Source organism: Procambarus clarkii, chromosome 59, assembly GCF_040958095.1.
Source record: "Procambarus clarkii isolate CNS0578487 chromosome 59, FALCON_Pclarkii_2.0, whole genome shotgun sequence".
In the NCBI taxonomy this organism is placed as follows: domain Eukaryota; kingdom Metazoa; phylum Arthropoda; class Malacostraca; order Decapoda; family Cambaridae; genus Procambarus; species Procambarus clarkii.
The window spans coordinates 31,869,923-31,887,598 of NC_091208.1; the positions used below are offsets into that span (position 1 = coordinate 31,869,923).

At 42.9% G+C, this 17,676-nt stretch overlaps 1 protein-coding gene across 1 annotated transcript in view; it reads left to right on the top strand.

Annotated features, from left to right (window-relative positions):
- Positions 1–16,325, top strand: part of LOC138353791 (uncharacterized) — a 104,650-nt gene extending 88,325 nt beyond the window's left edge. The window contains exon 5 of the mRNA XM_069307196.1: positions 16,204–16,325. Within this exon, the coding sequence (XP_069163297.1) occupies positions 16,204–16,325 (122 nt within the window). The remainder of the gene's footprint in view (positions 1–16,203) is intronic.
- The last annotated feature ends 1,351 nt before the right edge of the window (positions 16,326–17,676 follow it).

Genomic DNA, 17,676 nt, shown 5'->3' on the forward strand with positions numbered 1-17,676 from the left:
CGTCACTCTGCATAACTCGTCACTCTGCATAACTCGTCACTATGTATAACTCGTCACTCTGCATAACTCGTCACTCTGCATAACTCGTCACTCTGCATAACTCGTCACTCTGCATAACTCGTCACTCTGCATAACTCGTCACTCTGCATAACTCGTCACTCTGCATAACTCGTCACTCTGCATAACTCGTCACTCTGCATAACTCGTCACTCTGCATAACTCGTCACTCTGCATAACTCGTCACTCTGCATAACTCGTCACTCTGCATAACTCGTCACTCTGCATAACTCGTCACTCTGCATAACTCGTCACTCTGCATAACTCGTCACTCTGCATAACTCGTCACTCTGCATAACTCGTCACTCTGCATAACTCGTCACTATGTATAACTCGTCACTCTGCATAACTCGTCACTATGTATAACTCGTCACTATGTATAACTCGTCACTCTGCATAACTCGTCACTCTGCATAACTCGTCACTCTGCATAACTCGTCACTCTGCATAACTCGTCACTCTGCATAACTCGTCACTCTGCATAACTCGTCACTCTGCATAACTCGTCACTCTGCATAACTCGTCACTCTGCATAACTCGTCACTCTGCATAACTCGTCACTCTGCTATAACTCGTCACTATGTATAACTCGTCACTCTGCATAACTCGTCACTATGCTATAACTCGTCACTCTGCATAACTCGTCACTCTGCATAACTCGTCACTCTGCATAACTCGTCACTCTGCATAACTCGTCACTCTGCATAACTCGTCACTCTGCATAACTCGTCACTCTGCATAACTCGTCACTCTGCATAACTCGTCACTCTGCATAACTCGTCACTCTGCATAACTCGTCACTCTGCATAACTCGTCACTCTGCATAACTCGTCACTCTGCATAACTCGTCACTCTGCATAACTCGTCACTCTGCATAACTCGTCACTCTGCATAACTCGTCACTCTGCATAACTCGTCACTCTGCATAACTCGTCACTCTGCATAACTCGTCACTCTGCATAACTCGTCACTCTGCATAACTCGTCACTCTGCATAACTCGTCACTATGCATAACTCGTCACTCTGCATAACTCGTCACTCTGCATAACTCGTCACTCTGCATAACTCGTCACTCTGCATAACTCGTCACTATGCATAACTCGTCACTCTGCATAACTCGTCACTATGCATAACTCGTCACTCTGCATAACTCGTCACTCTGCATAACTCGTCACTCTGCATAACTCGTCACTCTGCATAACTCGTCACTCTGCATAACTCGTCACTCTGCATAACTCGTCACTCTGCATAACTCGTCACTCTGCATAACTCGTCACTCTGCATAACTCGTCACTCTGTATAACTCGTCACTCTGCATAACTCGTCACTCTGCATAACTCGTCACTCTGCATAACTCGTCACTCTGTATAACTCGTCACTCTGCATAACTCGTCACTCTGTATAACTCGTCACTCTGCATAACTCGTCACTCTGTATAACTCGTCACTCTGCATAACTCGTCACTCTGTATAACTCGTCACTCTGCATAACTCGTCACTCTGCATAACTCGTCACTCTGCATAACTCGTCACTCTGCATAACTCGTCACTCTGCATAACTCGTCACTCTGCATAACTCGTCACTCTGCATAACTCGTCACTCTGTATAACTCGTCACTCTGCATAACTCGTCACTCTGCATAACTCGTCACTCTGTATAACTCGTCACTCTGCATAACTCGTCACTCTGTATAACTCGTCACTCTGCATAACTCGTCACTCTGCATAACTCGTCACTCTGCATAACTCGTCACTCTGCATAACTCGTCACTCTGCATAACTCGTCACTCTGCATAACTCGTCACTCTGCATAACTCGTCACTCTGCATAACTCGTCACTCTGCATAACTCGTCACTCTGCATAACTCGTCACTCTGCATAACTCGTCACTCTGCATAACTCGTCACTCTGCATAACTCGTCACTCTGCATAACTCGTCACTCTGCATAACTCGTCACTCTGCATAACTCGTCACTCTGCATAACTCGTCACTCTGCATAACTCGTCACTCTGCATAACTCGTCACTCTGCATAACTCGTCACTCTGCATAACTCGTCACTCTGCATAACTCGTCACTCTGCATAACTCGTCACTCTGCATAACTCGTCACTCTGCATAACTCGTCACTCTGCATAACTCGTCACTCTGCATAACTCGTCACTCTGCATAACTCGTCACTCTGCATAACTCGTCACTCTGCATAACTCGTCACTCTGCATAACTCGTCACTCTGCATAACTCGTCACTCTGCATAACTCGTCACTCTGCATAACTCGTCACTCTGCATAACTCGTCACTCTGCATAACTCGTCACTCTGCATAACTCGTCACTCTGCATAACTCGTCACTCTGCATAACTCGTCACTCTGCATAACTCGTCACTCTGCATAACTCGTCACTCTGCATAACTCGTCACCTGCATAACTCGTCACTCTGCATAACTCGTCACTCTGCATAACTCGTCACTCTGCATAACTCGTCACTCTGCATAACTCGTCACTCTGCATAACTCGTCACGTCACTCTGCATAACTCGTCACTCTGCATAACTCGTCACTATGCATAACTCGTCACTCTGCATAACTCTGTCACTCTGCATAACCCTGACATACTCGTCACTCTGCATAACTCGTCCACTCTGCATAACTCGTCACTCTGCATAACTCGTCACTCTGCATAACTCGTCACTCTGCATAAAACTCGTCACTCTGCATAACTCGTCACTCTGCATAACTCGTCACTCTGCATAACTCGTCACTCTGCATAACTCGTCACTCTGCATAACTCTCACTCTGCATAACTCGTCACTCTGCATAACTCGTCACTCTGCATAACTCGTCCACTCTGCATAACTCGTCACTCTGCATAACTCGTCACTCTGCATAACTCGTCACTCTGCAATAACTCGTCACTTGCATAACTCGTCACTATGCATAACTCGTCACTCTGCATAACTCGTCACTATGCATAACTCGTCACTCTGCATAACTCGTCACTATGCATAACTCGTCACTATGCATAACTCGTCACTCTGCATAACTCGTCACTATGCATAACTCGTCACTATGCATAACTCGTCACTCTGCATAACTCGTCACTCTGCATAACTCGTCACTATGCATAACTCGTCACTCTGCATAACTCGTCACTATGCATAACTCGTCACTCTGCATAACTCGTCACTATGCATAACTCGTCACTCTGCATAACTCGTCACTCTGCATAACTCGTCACTATGCATAACTCGTCACTCTGCATAACTCGTCACTCTGCATAACTCGTCACTCTGCATAACTCGTCACTCTGCATAACTCGTCACTCTGCATAACTCGTCACTCTGTATAACTCGTCACTATGTATAACTCGTCACTCTGCATAACTCGTCACTAAGCATAACTCGTCACTATGCATAACTCGTCACTCTGCATAACTCGTCACTCTGCATAACTCGTCACTCTGCATAACTCGTCACTAAGCATAACTCGTCACTATGCATAACTCGTCACTCTGCATAACTCGTCACTCTGCATAACTCGTCACTCTGCATAACTCGTCACTCTGCATAACTCGTCACTCTGCATAACTCGTCACTCTGCATAACTCGTCACTCTGCATAACTCGTCACTCTGCATAACTCGTCACTCTGCATAACTCGTCACTCTGCATAACTCGTCACTCTGCATAACTCGTCACTCTGCATAACTCGTCACTCTGCATAACTCGTCACTCTGCATAACTCGTCACTCTGCATAACTCGTCACTCTGCATAACTCGTCACTCTGCATAACTCGTCACTCTGCATAACTCGTCACTCTGCATAACTCGTCACTCTGCATAACTCGTCACTCTGCATAACTCGTCACTCTGCATAACTCGTCACTCTGCATAACTCGTCACTCTGTGAAACAAACTGTTTTAATACAAATATGACCATGAGAATAAAAATGACCCCATATGTTTTGGAGTGTTATTTTAGTCAAGAAATGATGCAAAGAATGTTTAATGACTAATGAGAGAAAGAGGAAGAGACGATGTAGGTAGTGATCACGTCTCCTCAAACTCTTCTGTCTTCCAGAGGGTGGTGTGGTGCATATTTCACAATACCTTTTCTTTCCTCCTAAGTCACCCTCTTATTTCGTGGACTGGTAGTGTTTGATGTGTTGAACTGCTTAAAGGAACCTTATTTGCTAGAAAAAAAAGCCTGTGAAATAATGCGTGTTATATGTTTTGACTATCTAGCTAATAGCGTATTGCTACTTTTTGTCTTTGTTATGTATTGCCTTGCCTTGCTAATAGTGCAATGCCACATTTTGTCTGGCTCACTTAGCACAAGTGAAGATAAAACATTGAAAAACTTGTAAAGGTTAAAACTCTGTGAAATCATATCTATTATGTTAAGTTTTTGACTAGCCGGCTAATAGCGTACTACTACATTATTGTCTTCTTTATGTTATGTTTACCTCGTTAGCGTTGTAATGCTAAGAAATTGTATGTGTAAATCCCGTTTCCCTCTTACTGCTCATAAATAATGAATGCTCTAAAGTATTTTTTATGGAACATGACTTCTTATTCAAACTCCTTTTTAAAACTAGATGCAATAACCAAGTTATGTTTGCCTTCTCTTTCTCAATATGGATGTAGGATGGCGGAAGTATTCTTTTTAAACTAAAAAAAACTCTGAGAACAACTTTGATGATACGAATAGTAATTGGTGACTTTGTGCTTATTCTCAAAACTTAGTTTCTGAAAAAAAAACAAAAAAAAAAAAACACGTAAATTAGATGCGAGCTATGATTTGAAAACAGAAGTTGGGTGATGTGTGGGTTATTGGTGCGGACTCGGGAGATATGATCACCACACATAAGTTTCTCAAAGAAAATGATAAGCTAGGTAAGGACCGTTTATTTAACACACAAGACATCCAGGCAGTAGTGAGATTCCCTTTGATGGCTGTGCACGTGTCAATGAAAAATTAAAATGTGCAAAGATGTTTCGGAGTGCTATTTTAGTCAAGAAATTATTCAAAAATTGTGTTTATTGACTAGTGAGAGGCAGAACAAGTGACCAGGAGGTATATGTTGTGATCACACAGTTAACAAAAAATATTAGAATTTGTAGGTAGTGATCATGTCACCCCAAACTCTTCTGTGCATATTTCACAAAGTATTTCTTCCTAACTCACCCCTCTTAGTTCGAGGACTAGTGGCGCACCTTTGTTTAAAATTAAATCTACAAAGCTTCACATTTTCAATAATGTTATTTGGTCGTCAGACAAAAAGTTGATTTCCACGTTACGTTACTAAGTGTAGGGGGTAAGCAGGACCAGGTATGGTGTGGGATCTTGTGCTCATTAACCCAGTCATGCGATAGACAGACATTGAGAGGTACACCGCTCGAATGTTCGCTCCCGCAGTCACGTGGTATATTTTGGACAGCAGCAGAAAGATGATTTCCACATTACGTTACATTGTGTTACAGGGGCTAAAACTGGCACACAGTAATATTTATATGGTAAGAGATGTAATGGAGCTGGACTAAGTCTCACTTTACATTTCATAATGTTATTTTGGACTGCAGAAAGATGATTTCCGCGTTACGTTACAATGTGTTACAGGTTATCTTGAGGTGCTTCTGGGGCTTAGCATCCCTGCGGCCCGGTCGTCGACCAGGCCTCCTGGTTGCTGGACTGATCAACCAGGCTGTTGGACGCGGCTGCTCGCAACCTGATATATGAATCACAGCCTGGGTGATCGGGTATCCTTTGGAGGTGCTTATCCAGTTCTCTCTTGAACACTGTGAGGGGTCTGCCAGTTATGCCCCTTATGTGTAGTGGAAGCATGTTGAAGAGTCTCGGGCCTCTGATGTTGATAGAGTTCTCTCTCAGAGTACCTGTTGCACCTCTGCTTTTCAACAGGGGTATTCTGCACATCCTGCCATGTCTTCTGGTCTCATGTGATGTTATTTCTGTGTGCAGGTTTGGGACCAGCCCCTCAATTATTTTCCACGTATAGATTATTATGTATCTCTCCCGCCTGCGCTCAAGGGAATACAGATTTAGGCTCTTTAGTCGGTCCCAATAGTTTAGATGTTTTACTGAGTAGATTCTAGCAGTAAAGGATCTCTGCATGCTCTCCAGGTCAGCAATTTCTCCAGCTTTGAAAGGGGCTGTCATTGTGCAGCAGTACTCCACTCTAGAGAGCACAAGCGTTTTGAAAAGTATCATCATCGGTACAGCATCTCTAGTATGAAAGGTTCTTGTTATCCAACCTGTCATTTTTCTTGCAGTTGTGACGGCTACTTTATTGTGTTCTTTAAAGGTAAGGTCTTCCGACATGAGTACACCTAGATCCTTTACATTGCCTTTTCGTTCTATATTATGATTGCCTGTGTTTTGTACGTGTACGTATATTATGATTGCCTGTGTCCGTTTTTATATTTTCATTTTTTCCGTAGCGTATGAGCTGGAACTTATCTTCGTTAAACACCATATTATTTTCTGTAGCCATAGAAAGACCTGATCTACATCTGATTGGAGGTTTGCCGTGTCCTCTATGTTGCCTACTCTCATGAAGATCCTAGTGTCATCTGCAACGGATGATACAGTGCTATAGGTTGTGTTCTTGTCTATGTCCGATATGAGGATGAGAAAAAGTACTGGAGCAAGCACAGTACCCTGGGGGACTGAGCTTTTCATGGTTGATGGGCTGGATTTTATTTTGTTGACTATTACACATTGGGTTCTGTTAGTCAGGAAATTGTAGATCCATCTGCCTATTTTCCCGGTAATTCCTTTTGAACGCATTTTATGTGCAATAACACCATGGTCACATTTATCAAAAGCTTTTGCGAAATCTGTGTAAATTACATCAGTGTTTTGTTTGTCTTCCATAGCATCTAGTGCCATATCATAGTGGTCCAGCAACTGCGACAGGCAAGAGCGCCCTGTACTGAAACCATGTTGTCCGGGGTTATGGAGATGCTGTGATTCCATGTATTTTGTGATCTTACTTCTTAGCACTCTCTCAAAATTTTTTATGATGTGCGATGTTAGTGCCATCGGTCTGTAACTTTTTGCCTCTGCCTTATTTCCTCCTTTATGGAGTGGTGCTATCTCTGCTGTTTTTAGTATGTCAGGGATAACGCCAGTATCTAGGCTTTGTCTCCACAGAATGTGAAGGGCCTGCGATAGGTTTTTTTTACAGTTCTTGATGAATATGGAGTTCCAAGAATCCAGGCCTGGTGCAGAGTGCATAGGCATACTGTTTATGGCATGGCTTCTTCAAAATCCAGTGGGGATAGGGCGACGTCTGATATATGATTTGATGTTGGTATCATATCCATGAAAAATTCATTTGGGTTATCAATCTTTAGTGCGTTTAATGGCTCGCTGAAAACAGAGTCGTACTGTTTCCTCAGTAACTCGCTCATTTCTTTGTTGTCATCGGTGAAAGTTCCATCTACCTTTCGTAGGGGCCCGATACTAGATGTGGTTTTTTATCTTGATTTTGCATAGGAGAAAAAATATTTCGGATTTCTCTATTTCACTGATGGCCTTTTGCTCTCTTTGCCTCTCCTGGGTTTTGTATGATTCTTGTAGCTTGAGTTCAATTGTTTCTATTTCTCTACCTAACCTTCTTCGCCGTTCTTGAGATAGGGTGCGACTCTCAAGTTGTTCCACAATTCGTTTTCTTCGCCTATATAGGGAACGACGGTCCCATTCCAATCTGCATCTCTTTCTCTTTTTTCTTAGGGGTATGCGGTTTGAACATATTTCTAGTGCTACTGAGCTTATTTTTTCCAGGCACTGGTTCAGGTTTGCATTTTCTAGCTGTTCTTTTCAGTTTATTTCTGTGAAGTCCTGGTTTATTCGCTCCCAGTTTATCTGTTTATTATTGAAGTTGAATTTGCTGAAATCTCCTCCACCGGGAATCTGGACTGGTTTTGAAGGTCTATTCCCCATGGTTGTCAGAACTTCAATTAAGTTGTGATCCGAGTAACAGGTATTTGTAATCATTATGTTCCTGATCAATTCATCATTATTTATGAAAATGAGGTCCAGCGTGTTCTCCTTCCTAGTTGGTTCTACTATTTGCTGGTTTAAGGCAAACCTGTCGCACATCCGTAGCAGGTCATTTGCATGTGCCTGTTCATTTAGGCTACTTCCTGGTATTCTTTCTGATATTACTGTATTAGCCAGGTGCTTCCATTTCAGGTGCCGTAGGTTGAAGTCCCCAAGCAGGATGATGTTCGGGGCTGGATTTGTGAGGTTTTCCAAGCAGTGTTCTATTTTCATTAGTTGGTCTTTAAACTGCTAAGGGTTTGCCTCCGGTGACTTATATACAAGAACAATAACTACATTTAGGATCTCTATTTTGATTATCAGCATTTCCACCATATCATTTGAGGTGTTTAGCAGCTCAGTACAGATGAGTGTGTCTTTGATGTAGAGGCTGACCCCACCCTGAAGCCGGTGTTTCCTATCACATATGAAAAGATTGTATTCTGAGATCCATATTTCACCATCATGGTAGTCCTTTGTTTGAGTTTCCGTTAGGGCTGCAAACACTGTAATGATCTGGGGCTCAGCTCATTGGTTCTCCCTTCTCCCCTCTTTTCCCTCTCCTTCTCCCCTCCTTTCCTTCTCCCTCTCCCCTCCTTCCTTCTCCCCTCCCCTTGGCCGTCATTTGTCTCCTCCTCTTCCCCCCCCTGTCGCCCATTTGTCAGGGTCAAGAGGTTGACCTGAGGGTAGGGTGGTCGTGGATACCTTGGCTTCTCCCACTCAACTTCCCCACTCAGATATTTCCCTCTCCACCCCCTCTCATCCCCTCTCATCCCCTCTCTTCCCCTCTCACCGGCCTCTTCCCCATACCAGGCAGAGTCAAATGTCCCTACCCTTGATCTTAGAGGAGACAGGCTTGAACATAAATTATAAGTTTTGTAAACATTGCTCGCAGGTGTACTGGGGCCCCATAGAGGCGCCTTGTCCTCCCTTCTCTTAGCTGGGGAGAGCTGACTCAATCTTCAGGAATTCATGTAGCTTTCCACGGCAGATCAGTGAAGGTGATTGGCCTGAGATAAGGGCCAAGTCCTTATTGGCCCTAGAGAGCCAGACCTCAGGCCTACGTGTAAAATGGTTGGCCATGGCCAAAATAATGGGTGGAGCCTGGGGCTGTATTAGATGGTGGGAGGAGTAATCCTTCCCAGCAATAAGTTGGAAAAACAAAATTTCATTAGTGTGTCTTGGGAGTGTATTAGGAACAGGGCCGCAAGCCCGTATCCTCGGGGCTGAGGGCAGCCATTAACATCGTGGCCGTAGTGCGGGTATTTAAGGTATAGTAGCACGTTGAGTTTCGTGCCCTCAATAAATATCTATTGTGCCTCTAGGGAAAATAGAATAGGTGATGTGTTCAAATTGTCTTAATTTACATGTTTCATAAAATAAATTGTATAGCTTGTCCAGTGGTATTCACTTAACTCCCCTTTTATATATTTTGCTACTTTGTCATTTTTAGGTGTTGTATTGGAAGCCCCCCCAGGTTCTCCTAACAATTAATCGATACTAAAGTTGCCCTTGGATTTAAATTAGTAACGTAAATTACACAAACTAATTTTCCAAAATTTATTACTGAAATTCATATTACCCGGAGTCCCATGGTTACTGATTCCTTGCCTTCCTGGGGGATCGGTGATAGACACATTCAGGTATGGTTGGTCGGGAAGGTGGTGGCAGTGCTTTAATGGTTTTTATTTTATAATTAGTAATAAGCGAATAACCCTTGTCCTTGGTGTATCTTCCTCATTTAATATTCCTCTTAGATACGTGGCAGTCCAGTGAGGGGTCTGTCATGTTCACAGAAAATGGTACCATCCGTTTTCTATGTGCGGCGGCTGAGACGCCAGAGAGAGGAGGTAAACAGAGCGTACAGGACGCCCGCCAAGCTTGATAGCTACTAGTCATGTAACATCTCAAGTATTAAAGTCAGTAACCAAGTCATGACTTTACATCAACCCTACAACCAAGACTTCCTCAGTAACACACAAACACCACATTGGCGACGAGGATGAACTGTGAACGCAGGTATTTGTTCAGTTTCAAACACAAGGGAGAAGCATGCTGCCTGGAGGAGGAAGAGAAGCTGTGAGCGCCATACCCGATGCTGTATGCTAACCGATGCTGTGTGCTAACCAATGCTGTGTGCTAAACGATGCTGTGTGCTAACCAATGCTGTGTGCTACCCAAGCTGTGTGCTACCCAAGCTATGCTGAAGAAACTGTGTACTGAGGAATCTGCCGACGTTGTGTACGAAATGACGCTTTGATGTGTACAAAACCTGATGTTTTGGTTACGAAACGACGCTTCGTGCTACAAAATTCATCACACTGAACTGACTGCTGCACCAACTGCTGTACCAACTGCTGCACCAACTGCTGTACCAACTGCTGCTGTACCAACTGCTGCTGTGCCAACTGCTGTGCTGCTGCTGTGAGTAGGAACAACGCATGTACACAAGGGCTAGGTAAGAAGTCAGTTGCTGCTATATTGTGCACTGTTGTGAACTTTTGCATTAAAATGCTTGTGTGCTTTGCAAAATTAAAGTAATTACTGTGAATTCTTGACTAACATATACAGTGCAGTAAGTGTTTAATATTCTGAGGAACATTTAAGTGATAAGTTACATTTATTCAGTAAAAAATGGCAAATATACCTGAGTTTCCTGCATTTGATCCTGACTGTGACCAGACAAACCTGTCACAGAGGTGGGTCAAATGGCTTAAAAGGTTTGAAAATTTGTTGATTGTTTCTGACATCAAAAGTGCTGAAAGAAAGCGTGCCTTTCTACTTCATTATGCAGGTGATAGAGTTTGTGACATCTTTGACACACTGAAAGACACTGGTGGTGCCAAAGATTATGACATTGCCAAAGCCAAACTAACAGAGCATTTCAAACCAAGGCAAAATACTGCTATGGAAATTATGCATTTCAGGAGAGCAAAACAACTCTCTAATGAAACTGTGGATCAATACCACACACGTCTGCAGGGTTTAGCAGCCCATTGTGAGTTTGCTGCTGTTGACAAAGAAATCAAACAGCAAATAATTGAAACATGCACATCTACACGTCTCCGTCGAAGAGCTCTAGAACTTGTTGATGATGAAAGTTCTCTTACCAAGATACTGGATATTACTCGTCGAATGGAAGATGCTGCACGTGATGCTCGTGTCATGGAGTGCAGTGCCAATAACGGTGCTGCCACTGTTACTAACAGTGATGAGGTACGTAAGGTTCAGGGAGGACACCGTGATCAAAGAAGATATCATGGCAAACCTAACAGTAAATTTAGCCGAGAACCACGTCACAACTGGGGTCAAGGAACAAGACTCAAGCAGTCACAACGACCCACATCAGAGGGTGTCAACAATAAATGTTACAATTGTGGAGGAGACTACCCACACCAAGATAATGTTTGTCCTGCTCAAGGTAAGAAGTGCTATGAGTGTGGAAAACTAGGTCATTTTGGTGCTATGTGTCGTTCCGCACTAAAGAAACCACAGTCAATGAATAAAAGCACTGTACGAGGATCAGGTCATAGGGGTCGAGGTGGTAAACACAATATTGCACCTCATATCCAGAATGTTAATAATATACAAGACAACATTTCATTACAACCAGTCTCAGATGACAGTGAATGTGATTATACTTATGGAGTACAAGCAATCACAGAATGGAATGATCTTCCAAACAACCCAGAGACATGTGTATACATTGCTGGTATTTGTCTCAAAGTTCTCATTGACACTGGATCAAACATTGATACCATTGCTGAGTGCCACTATGAAAAATTTAAAAAACAGTTCCCAAAGCTTGAGAACTATAATGGCAAAGCCACTGCCTATGCTTCAAAGGTAGCCTTGCCAGTGATTGGAACTTTCACTGCAGAGATTAAGTCAAAGAATGCAATGCTCATTACTACATTCCATGTTGTTAGGAATGCAAAGGAGTCTTTACTCAGTTACAAGACTTCAACCAAATTGGGGCTACTTCAGCTTTCTAATGCTGTAGCAGTGGAATCTGCAAACAATGTTGATGGTATTGTTGCTGAATTTTCTGATCGATTTAAATCCATAGGTTGTTATACTGATAGCAAAGTACATCTGCATATCAACCCAGATGTAATTCCAGTTGCCCAACCACATCGCCGACAACCATTCCATACTCGCAAGAAAGTCGATGCCGAACTGGATAGGCTGATCGACCTAGATATCATTGAACCAGTAACAGGTCCAACACCATGGGTAAGCCCAATTGTCACTCCACCAAAGCCGAAGAATCCAGATGAGATACGCATTTGTGTGGACATGCGTGTTCCCAACAAGGCAATAATGCGTGAACGCCATCCTACACCCACTGTAGATGATATGATCTACCGCTTGAATGGTGCAACTGTATTCAGCAAGTTAGATTTAAACAAGGGCTATCATCAGCTTGAACTTGATGATGAGAGTCGCTTCATCACAACGTTTACGACACATCGAGGTCTGTATAGGTACAAGCGCCTGAGTTTTGGTATTAACAGTGCTGCCGAGGTATTCCAGCACATCATCAGCCAGGTATTGCAAGACATACCTAATGCTGACAACATGTCTGATGACATCATTGTTTATGGCCGTACCCAAGCTGAACACGACAAAGCTCTTCGTGCAACATTGCAACGCTTACGAGAAAAGAATTTGACGCTAAGCCGAGCAAAGTGTGAGTTCAATCAACATAAAATATAATTCTTTGGACATGTACTTAGTGACAAAGGTCTGTCTCCAGATCCTAAGAAAGTTGCAGATATCAAGAATGCTGCACCTCCTTCAACATCCACTGAAGTACATAGTTTTCTGGGAATGGCAAACTACTGTTCTCGCTTCATTCCAGATTTTGCTACCATTACGAAGCCTCTACGTGAGTTCCTGAAGAAAAATGCATCATGATACTGGAGCGATATCGAGCAAAATGCATTTGATGCTGTGAAAGATGCACTAGTAGAGAATGCGACTGCTGCATACTTTGATCCATCAATGGACACTGAATTAACGGTGGATGCTAGTCCTGTTGGATTAGGTGCTGTTTTAGCCCAACACAAACCTGGTCAACCAGATTCCAGAGTAGTAATTGCCTACGCCAGCCGTTCTCTCACAGATGTTGAGCAACGATACAGTCAGACAGAGAAGGAAGCTCTTGCTCTTGTATGGGGCTGTGAACACTTCAATGTGTATCTGCTTGGTGCACCCTTCACCACGATAGTCACTGACCACAAACCGTTGGAGACCATCTTCAATAATCCAAAGTCCAAACCACCAGCTCGCATTGAGAGATGGGCTCTTCGTCTGCAACCATACAACTTTACGGTGAAATACAAGCCGGGTGCAGGCAATCCCGCTGATTACATCAGTCGACATCCTGCAAACAGTTTCACCATCACCAAGCATCAGCAAGTTGCCGAGGAATATGTACACTCTGTAACCTGTGATGCAGTCCCTAAGGCTCTTACTCTTGATGAAATCCGTACTGCAACCCTAGAGGACCCAACTCTGCAAGCAACAGTGGATGCATTGACTAAGAAAAAGTTTCCACGCATCCCACCCTCAGGAGTTGACCAAGATGCATTCAAAGCACTTGAACGCATCCAGACAGAATTAAGTGTTACGCAACAACGCGACACTGTGCTGCGAGGTACTCGTATCGTGATTCCAGCTGTTCTCCAGCAACGTGCTCTGAAGCTTGCACATCAAGGACACCAAGGTCTTGTTAGGACGAAACAGCTGCTACGAGAAAAGGTGTGGTTTCCTGGCATTGATCGTCAAGCAAAGGATATGCATGATGCCTGTGTCCCTTGCCAAGCTGCAGTGGATACTTCAAGACCAACACCTCTACAACCTTCACCACTACCTGCTGCACCATGGACGGAAGTATCAATGGACTTCTGCGGACCACTACCAACTGGAGAGTACTTGATGGTAGTCATTGATGATCACTCACGTTATCCAGAAGTAGAAGTCATCAATTCCACATCTGCAAAGGCCGTCATCCCGAAACTTGACAAGATCTTTTCAAACTTTGGCATTCCTGAAGTTGTCAAGACGGACAATGGACCGCCATTCAATGGACAAGACTTTGTCAACTTTGCTGAGCATATTGGATTCAAACATCGCCGTGTGATGCCACTACATCCCCAAGCAAATGGAGAAGTTGAGAGATTCATGCAACCTCTCATGAAAGCGGTACGCTGTGCTCATGCCGAAGGACGATCCTGGAAACAAGCTATGTATGCTTTTCTCAGGAACTACCGTGCAACACCACATGGAACACTGGGCAAGTCGCCTGGCGAACTTTTATTTGGACGTCCTATGAGAATCGCACTACCCGTCATGCCAGCCGAGGTAACGGATAAACGTCTCGCTCAGAAGGATGCACTAGCCAAGGGTAAAATGAAAATTGCTCATGATCAACGTGCAAAGGAACAGTTCATAAAGGTTGGTGACACTGTTCTCGTTAAAAAGAAAAAAGAGGGAAAGTTAGATATGCCGTATGATACAAAACCATATAAAGTGATTAGTGTAAAAGGAACTATGGTAACAGCTAGTAATAGAGATCATAGTATAACACGTAATATGGCTTATTTCAAAGTGATTCCAACTAGTGTAGAAAATGATGAAGTGCAAAGTCGTGCAAAAGAAAAAGAAAAAAATAGTTATAACCCGACAAACAATTCATCAAGGGATGTTATTGCATTTAAGGACTCTCGTCCTAAACGTCATGTTAAACGCCCTACACGATTTGATGATTAATTGTGTTCCTATGTAATGAAAAGTATTTACTTATTGTGCTAAACTAAATTTAATATTGTTTGAATAATGCAGATATCTCATTCAATATTTTGTAACTTTGTAGTAGTTTCTTTCATGTTTGTTTAACATTGCATATGTATTTTTAACATTGAAATCCTTTGTGGAAAAGATTAAGTTGTTTAAATTCTTTGTGTGCTTAATTAATGTTAAATGTATGCAGTATCTCTTGATATGTTAATAACTTACTTTGTGTCAATAACTTTGCTTTGTGCTACAAGCATGGTAGACATCCTGTATTCATTCTTTTTAAAGAAAAGGAGGGATGTCATGTTCACAGAAAATGGTACCATCCGTTTTCTATGTGTGGCGGAGCAGACGCCAGAGAGAGATTGGAGGTAAACAAGAGAGCGTACAGGACGCCCGCCAAGCTTGGTAGCTACTAGTCATGTAATCATATTAAGTATTAAAGTCAGTAACCAAGTCATGACTTTACATCAACCCTACAACCAAGACTTCCTCAGTAACACACAAACACCACAATAACCCCTGTGTGACTGTTTATATATTTGTTTATGGTGGTGGTGATTATATATATAAATCCGAGCATTTGTATCCCTTCCACTTTAATTTAACTTGCGTTACGGAACACACCTCTTGAAAGCCACTACTAACTTGGGGCCGAATTCCCGAATTCTAATAACACCAGAAAAGAACCCGGTTACGCCCCAGTAGGGCCGTAACACGATGTAGATAACGGTGTAATAAAATAAAGTCTTCATGTCCCAACAATGAGAAGACAATTCAGTAATGTATCTTTTTGTACCACTTTGGATAATACAACCGTTGTATATTACAGCAGCAGAGTAACCGGGTCTGAATTATAATTCCCAGACATGTTTACAAGAATTTGTCCGTGTTTCTTCTGATATTGTCCCCCTTTTGTGTTGTGTTTAACACGTGAACACTTGATAAAGGTGTACTCCCAGACTGCTTGCACAATACTTCCATGCACATGTCTTGTGCTTTAGTTCCAGTTGTCGGGGACAGGAAGCCTGTATATTTAGAGTTGAGTTGCAACCCACAAGAGTTGCCTGACTTCCGGATACCAGTTTACTGCAAGGTGAACAGAGGCACCAAGTGAAAGCAAAAATGCCTAACCATTTCTATCCTACTAGAGGATCAAACCCGAGATTCCTGATTGTGAGTCAAGAATGTAGATTAATGTACTACAGAATCCATTTGATAATGTATAATAAATGATCTGTACATGAAAAAAGTGAGATTAATGATATATTTGTACCGTGTACACAGCGTACAGGAGGTGCCAGCGGCCGTGTACACTCTCGGACTACACCTACACCAGCACCAACCTGGCCATCCCGGACTACCAATACCAGGCCATGCGCCAACAGTTCTCCCTGCAGAATAGGTAAATCTGTTTCTCCAGTTCTGGTTTAATATTTTATATCCACCATTTATCCGGTTTTTATACTAAGATATCCTTGGATATCTTATCGTGAATGTACGTAACTCATTCAAATATTTTAAGATATTAGATCATAAAGTTTCGAGCTTTAAGAGTGATATTAACACATATAATTTATAACACTGAAAGTATAGATGTTAAAAATTTATTCATTCACATTCTCAAGTTTTCTGCGACTGAGCCGGTTGGATGTCTTGGCTGTCATGACCCATATATCCACAGGAGTGACGTGGCAGCGGTCGTGGCGTTCTTCCCTACCATGCGCTACACCGAGATCAAACACTGGCATCGAACTATTGAACAATTTATGAGTAAGTGTTACCAACAGTATATCCACTGCACTGCTCGGCCTTAAAATGTGACAAACCATAGTACGCCGAAAAAAATATTTTCGCCCAAAAAATTTTGTCCTTCCAAAAGTGTTAAATACCTTTCCCCTGATCACATATATGTTGAAAAAATTTCACAACTGTACTTACTTTGACCGCAATGGTGTCTGGAATATGTCATGTGACGTCACGGCTTGGCTTGATGGTCGCCCGTGCCTTAGACTCCCGGAGGCCGTGCGGCAAAATCAACAAGTGCGAGTTGCCACAAATATTTTTTTGTTTATTTTTTTTGCACAATTTCAAATGCATTTATATTTTTTTCTGACTAATCCGATGCATATTGAACACATTTACAATATTCAAGCAGCAGAACATCCGTACTGTTGCAAGACACTGTGTTACAAGTATCACAGATGTGTCCATAAACATTGATTATATTTTCTACATTTGATGTTCAAATATATACATTTATAACTTACTAGCTGTACCCCGGCCACGCGTTGCTGTGGCTCAGCAACGCGTGTGCGTTGCTGAGCCGCAGCAACCTTCCCCTATCTCCTAATCCTCCACACCATTTCCCCCCTCCCCAGTCCCCTCGTCCTCCCAACCATTCCTCACTCCCTTGTCCCTTTTCCTCCCCTTCTTCCTCCACTCCAGCATCACCTCGTCCTCCTAACCATTCCCGACTCCACCATCCTCTCGTCCTCCCCACTATCTCCCCGTCCCTCGTCCCCTCGTCCTCCCTACCATTCCCCCCCCCCACTAACGTCCCCTCGTCCTTCCCAACATCCCCCACTCCCTCGTCTGATGATCAAATGATCTGATGTTCCCATCAGAAAATTGGGAACTTCAAAGGATCTGGGGCTAGATTCACGAAGAAGTTACGCAAACACTTAAGAGCCTGTACATCTTTTCTCAATTTTTGGCAGCTTTGTTTACAATTATTAAACAGTTAATGAGCTCCGAAGC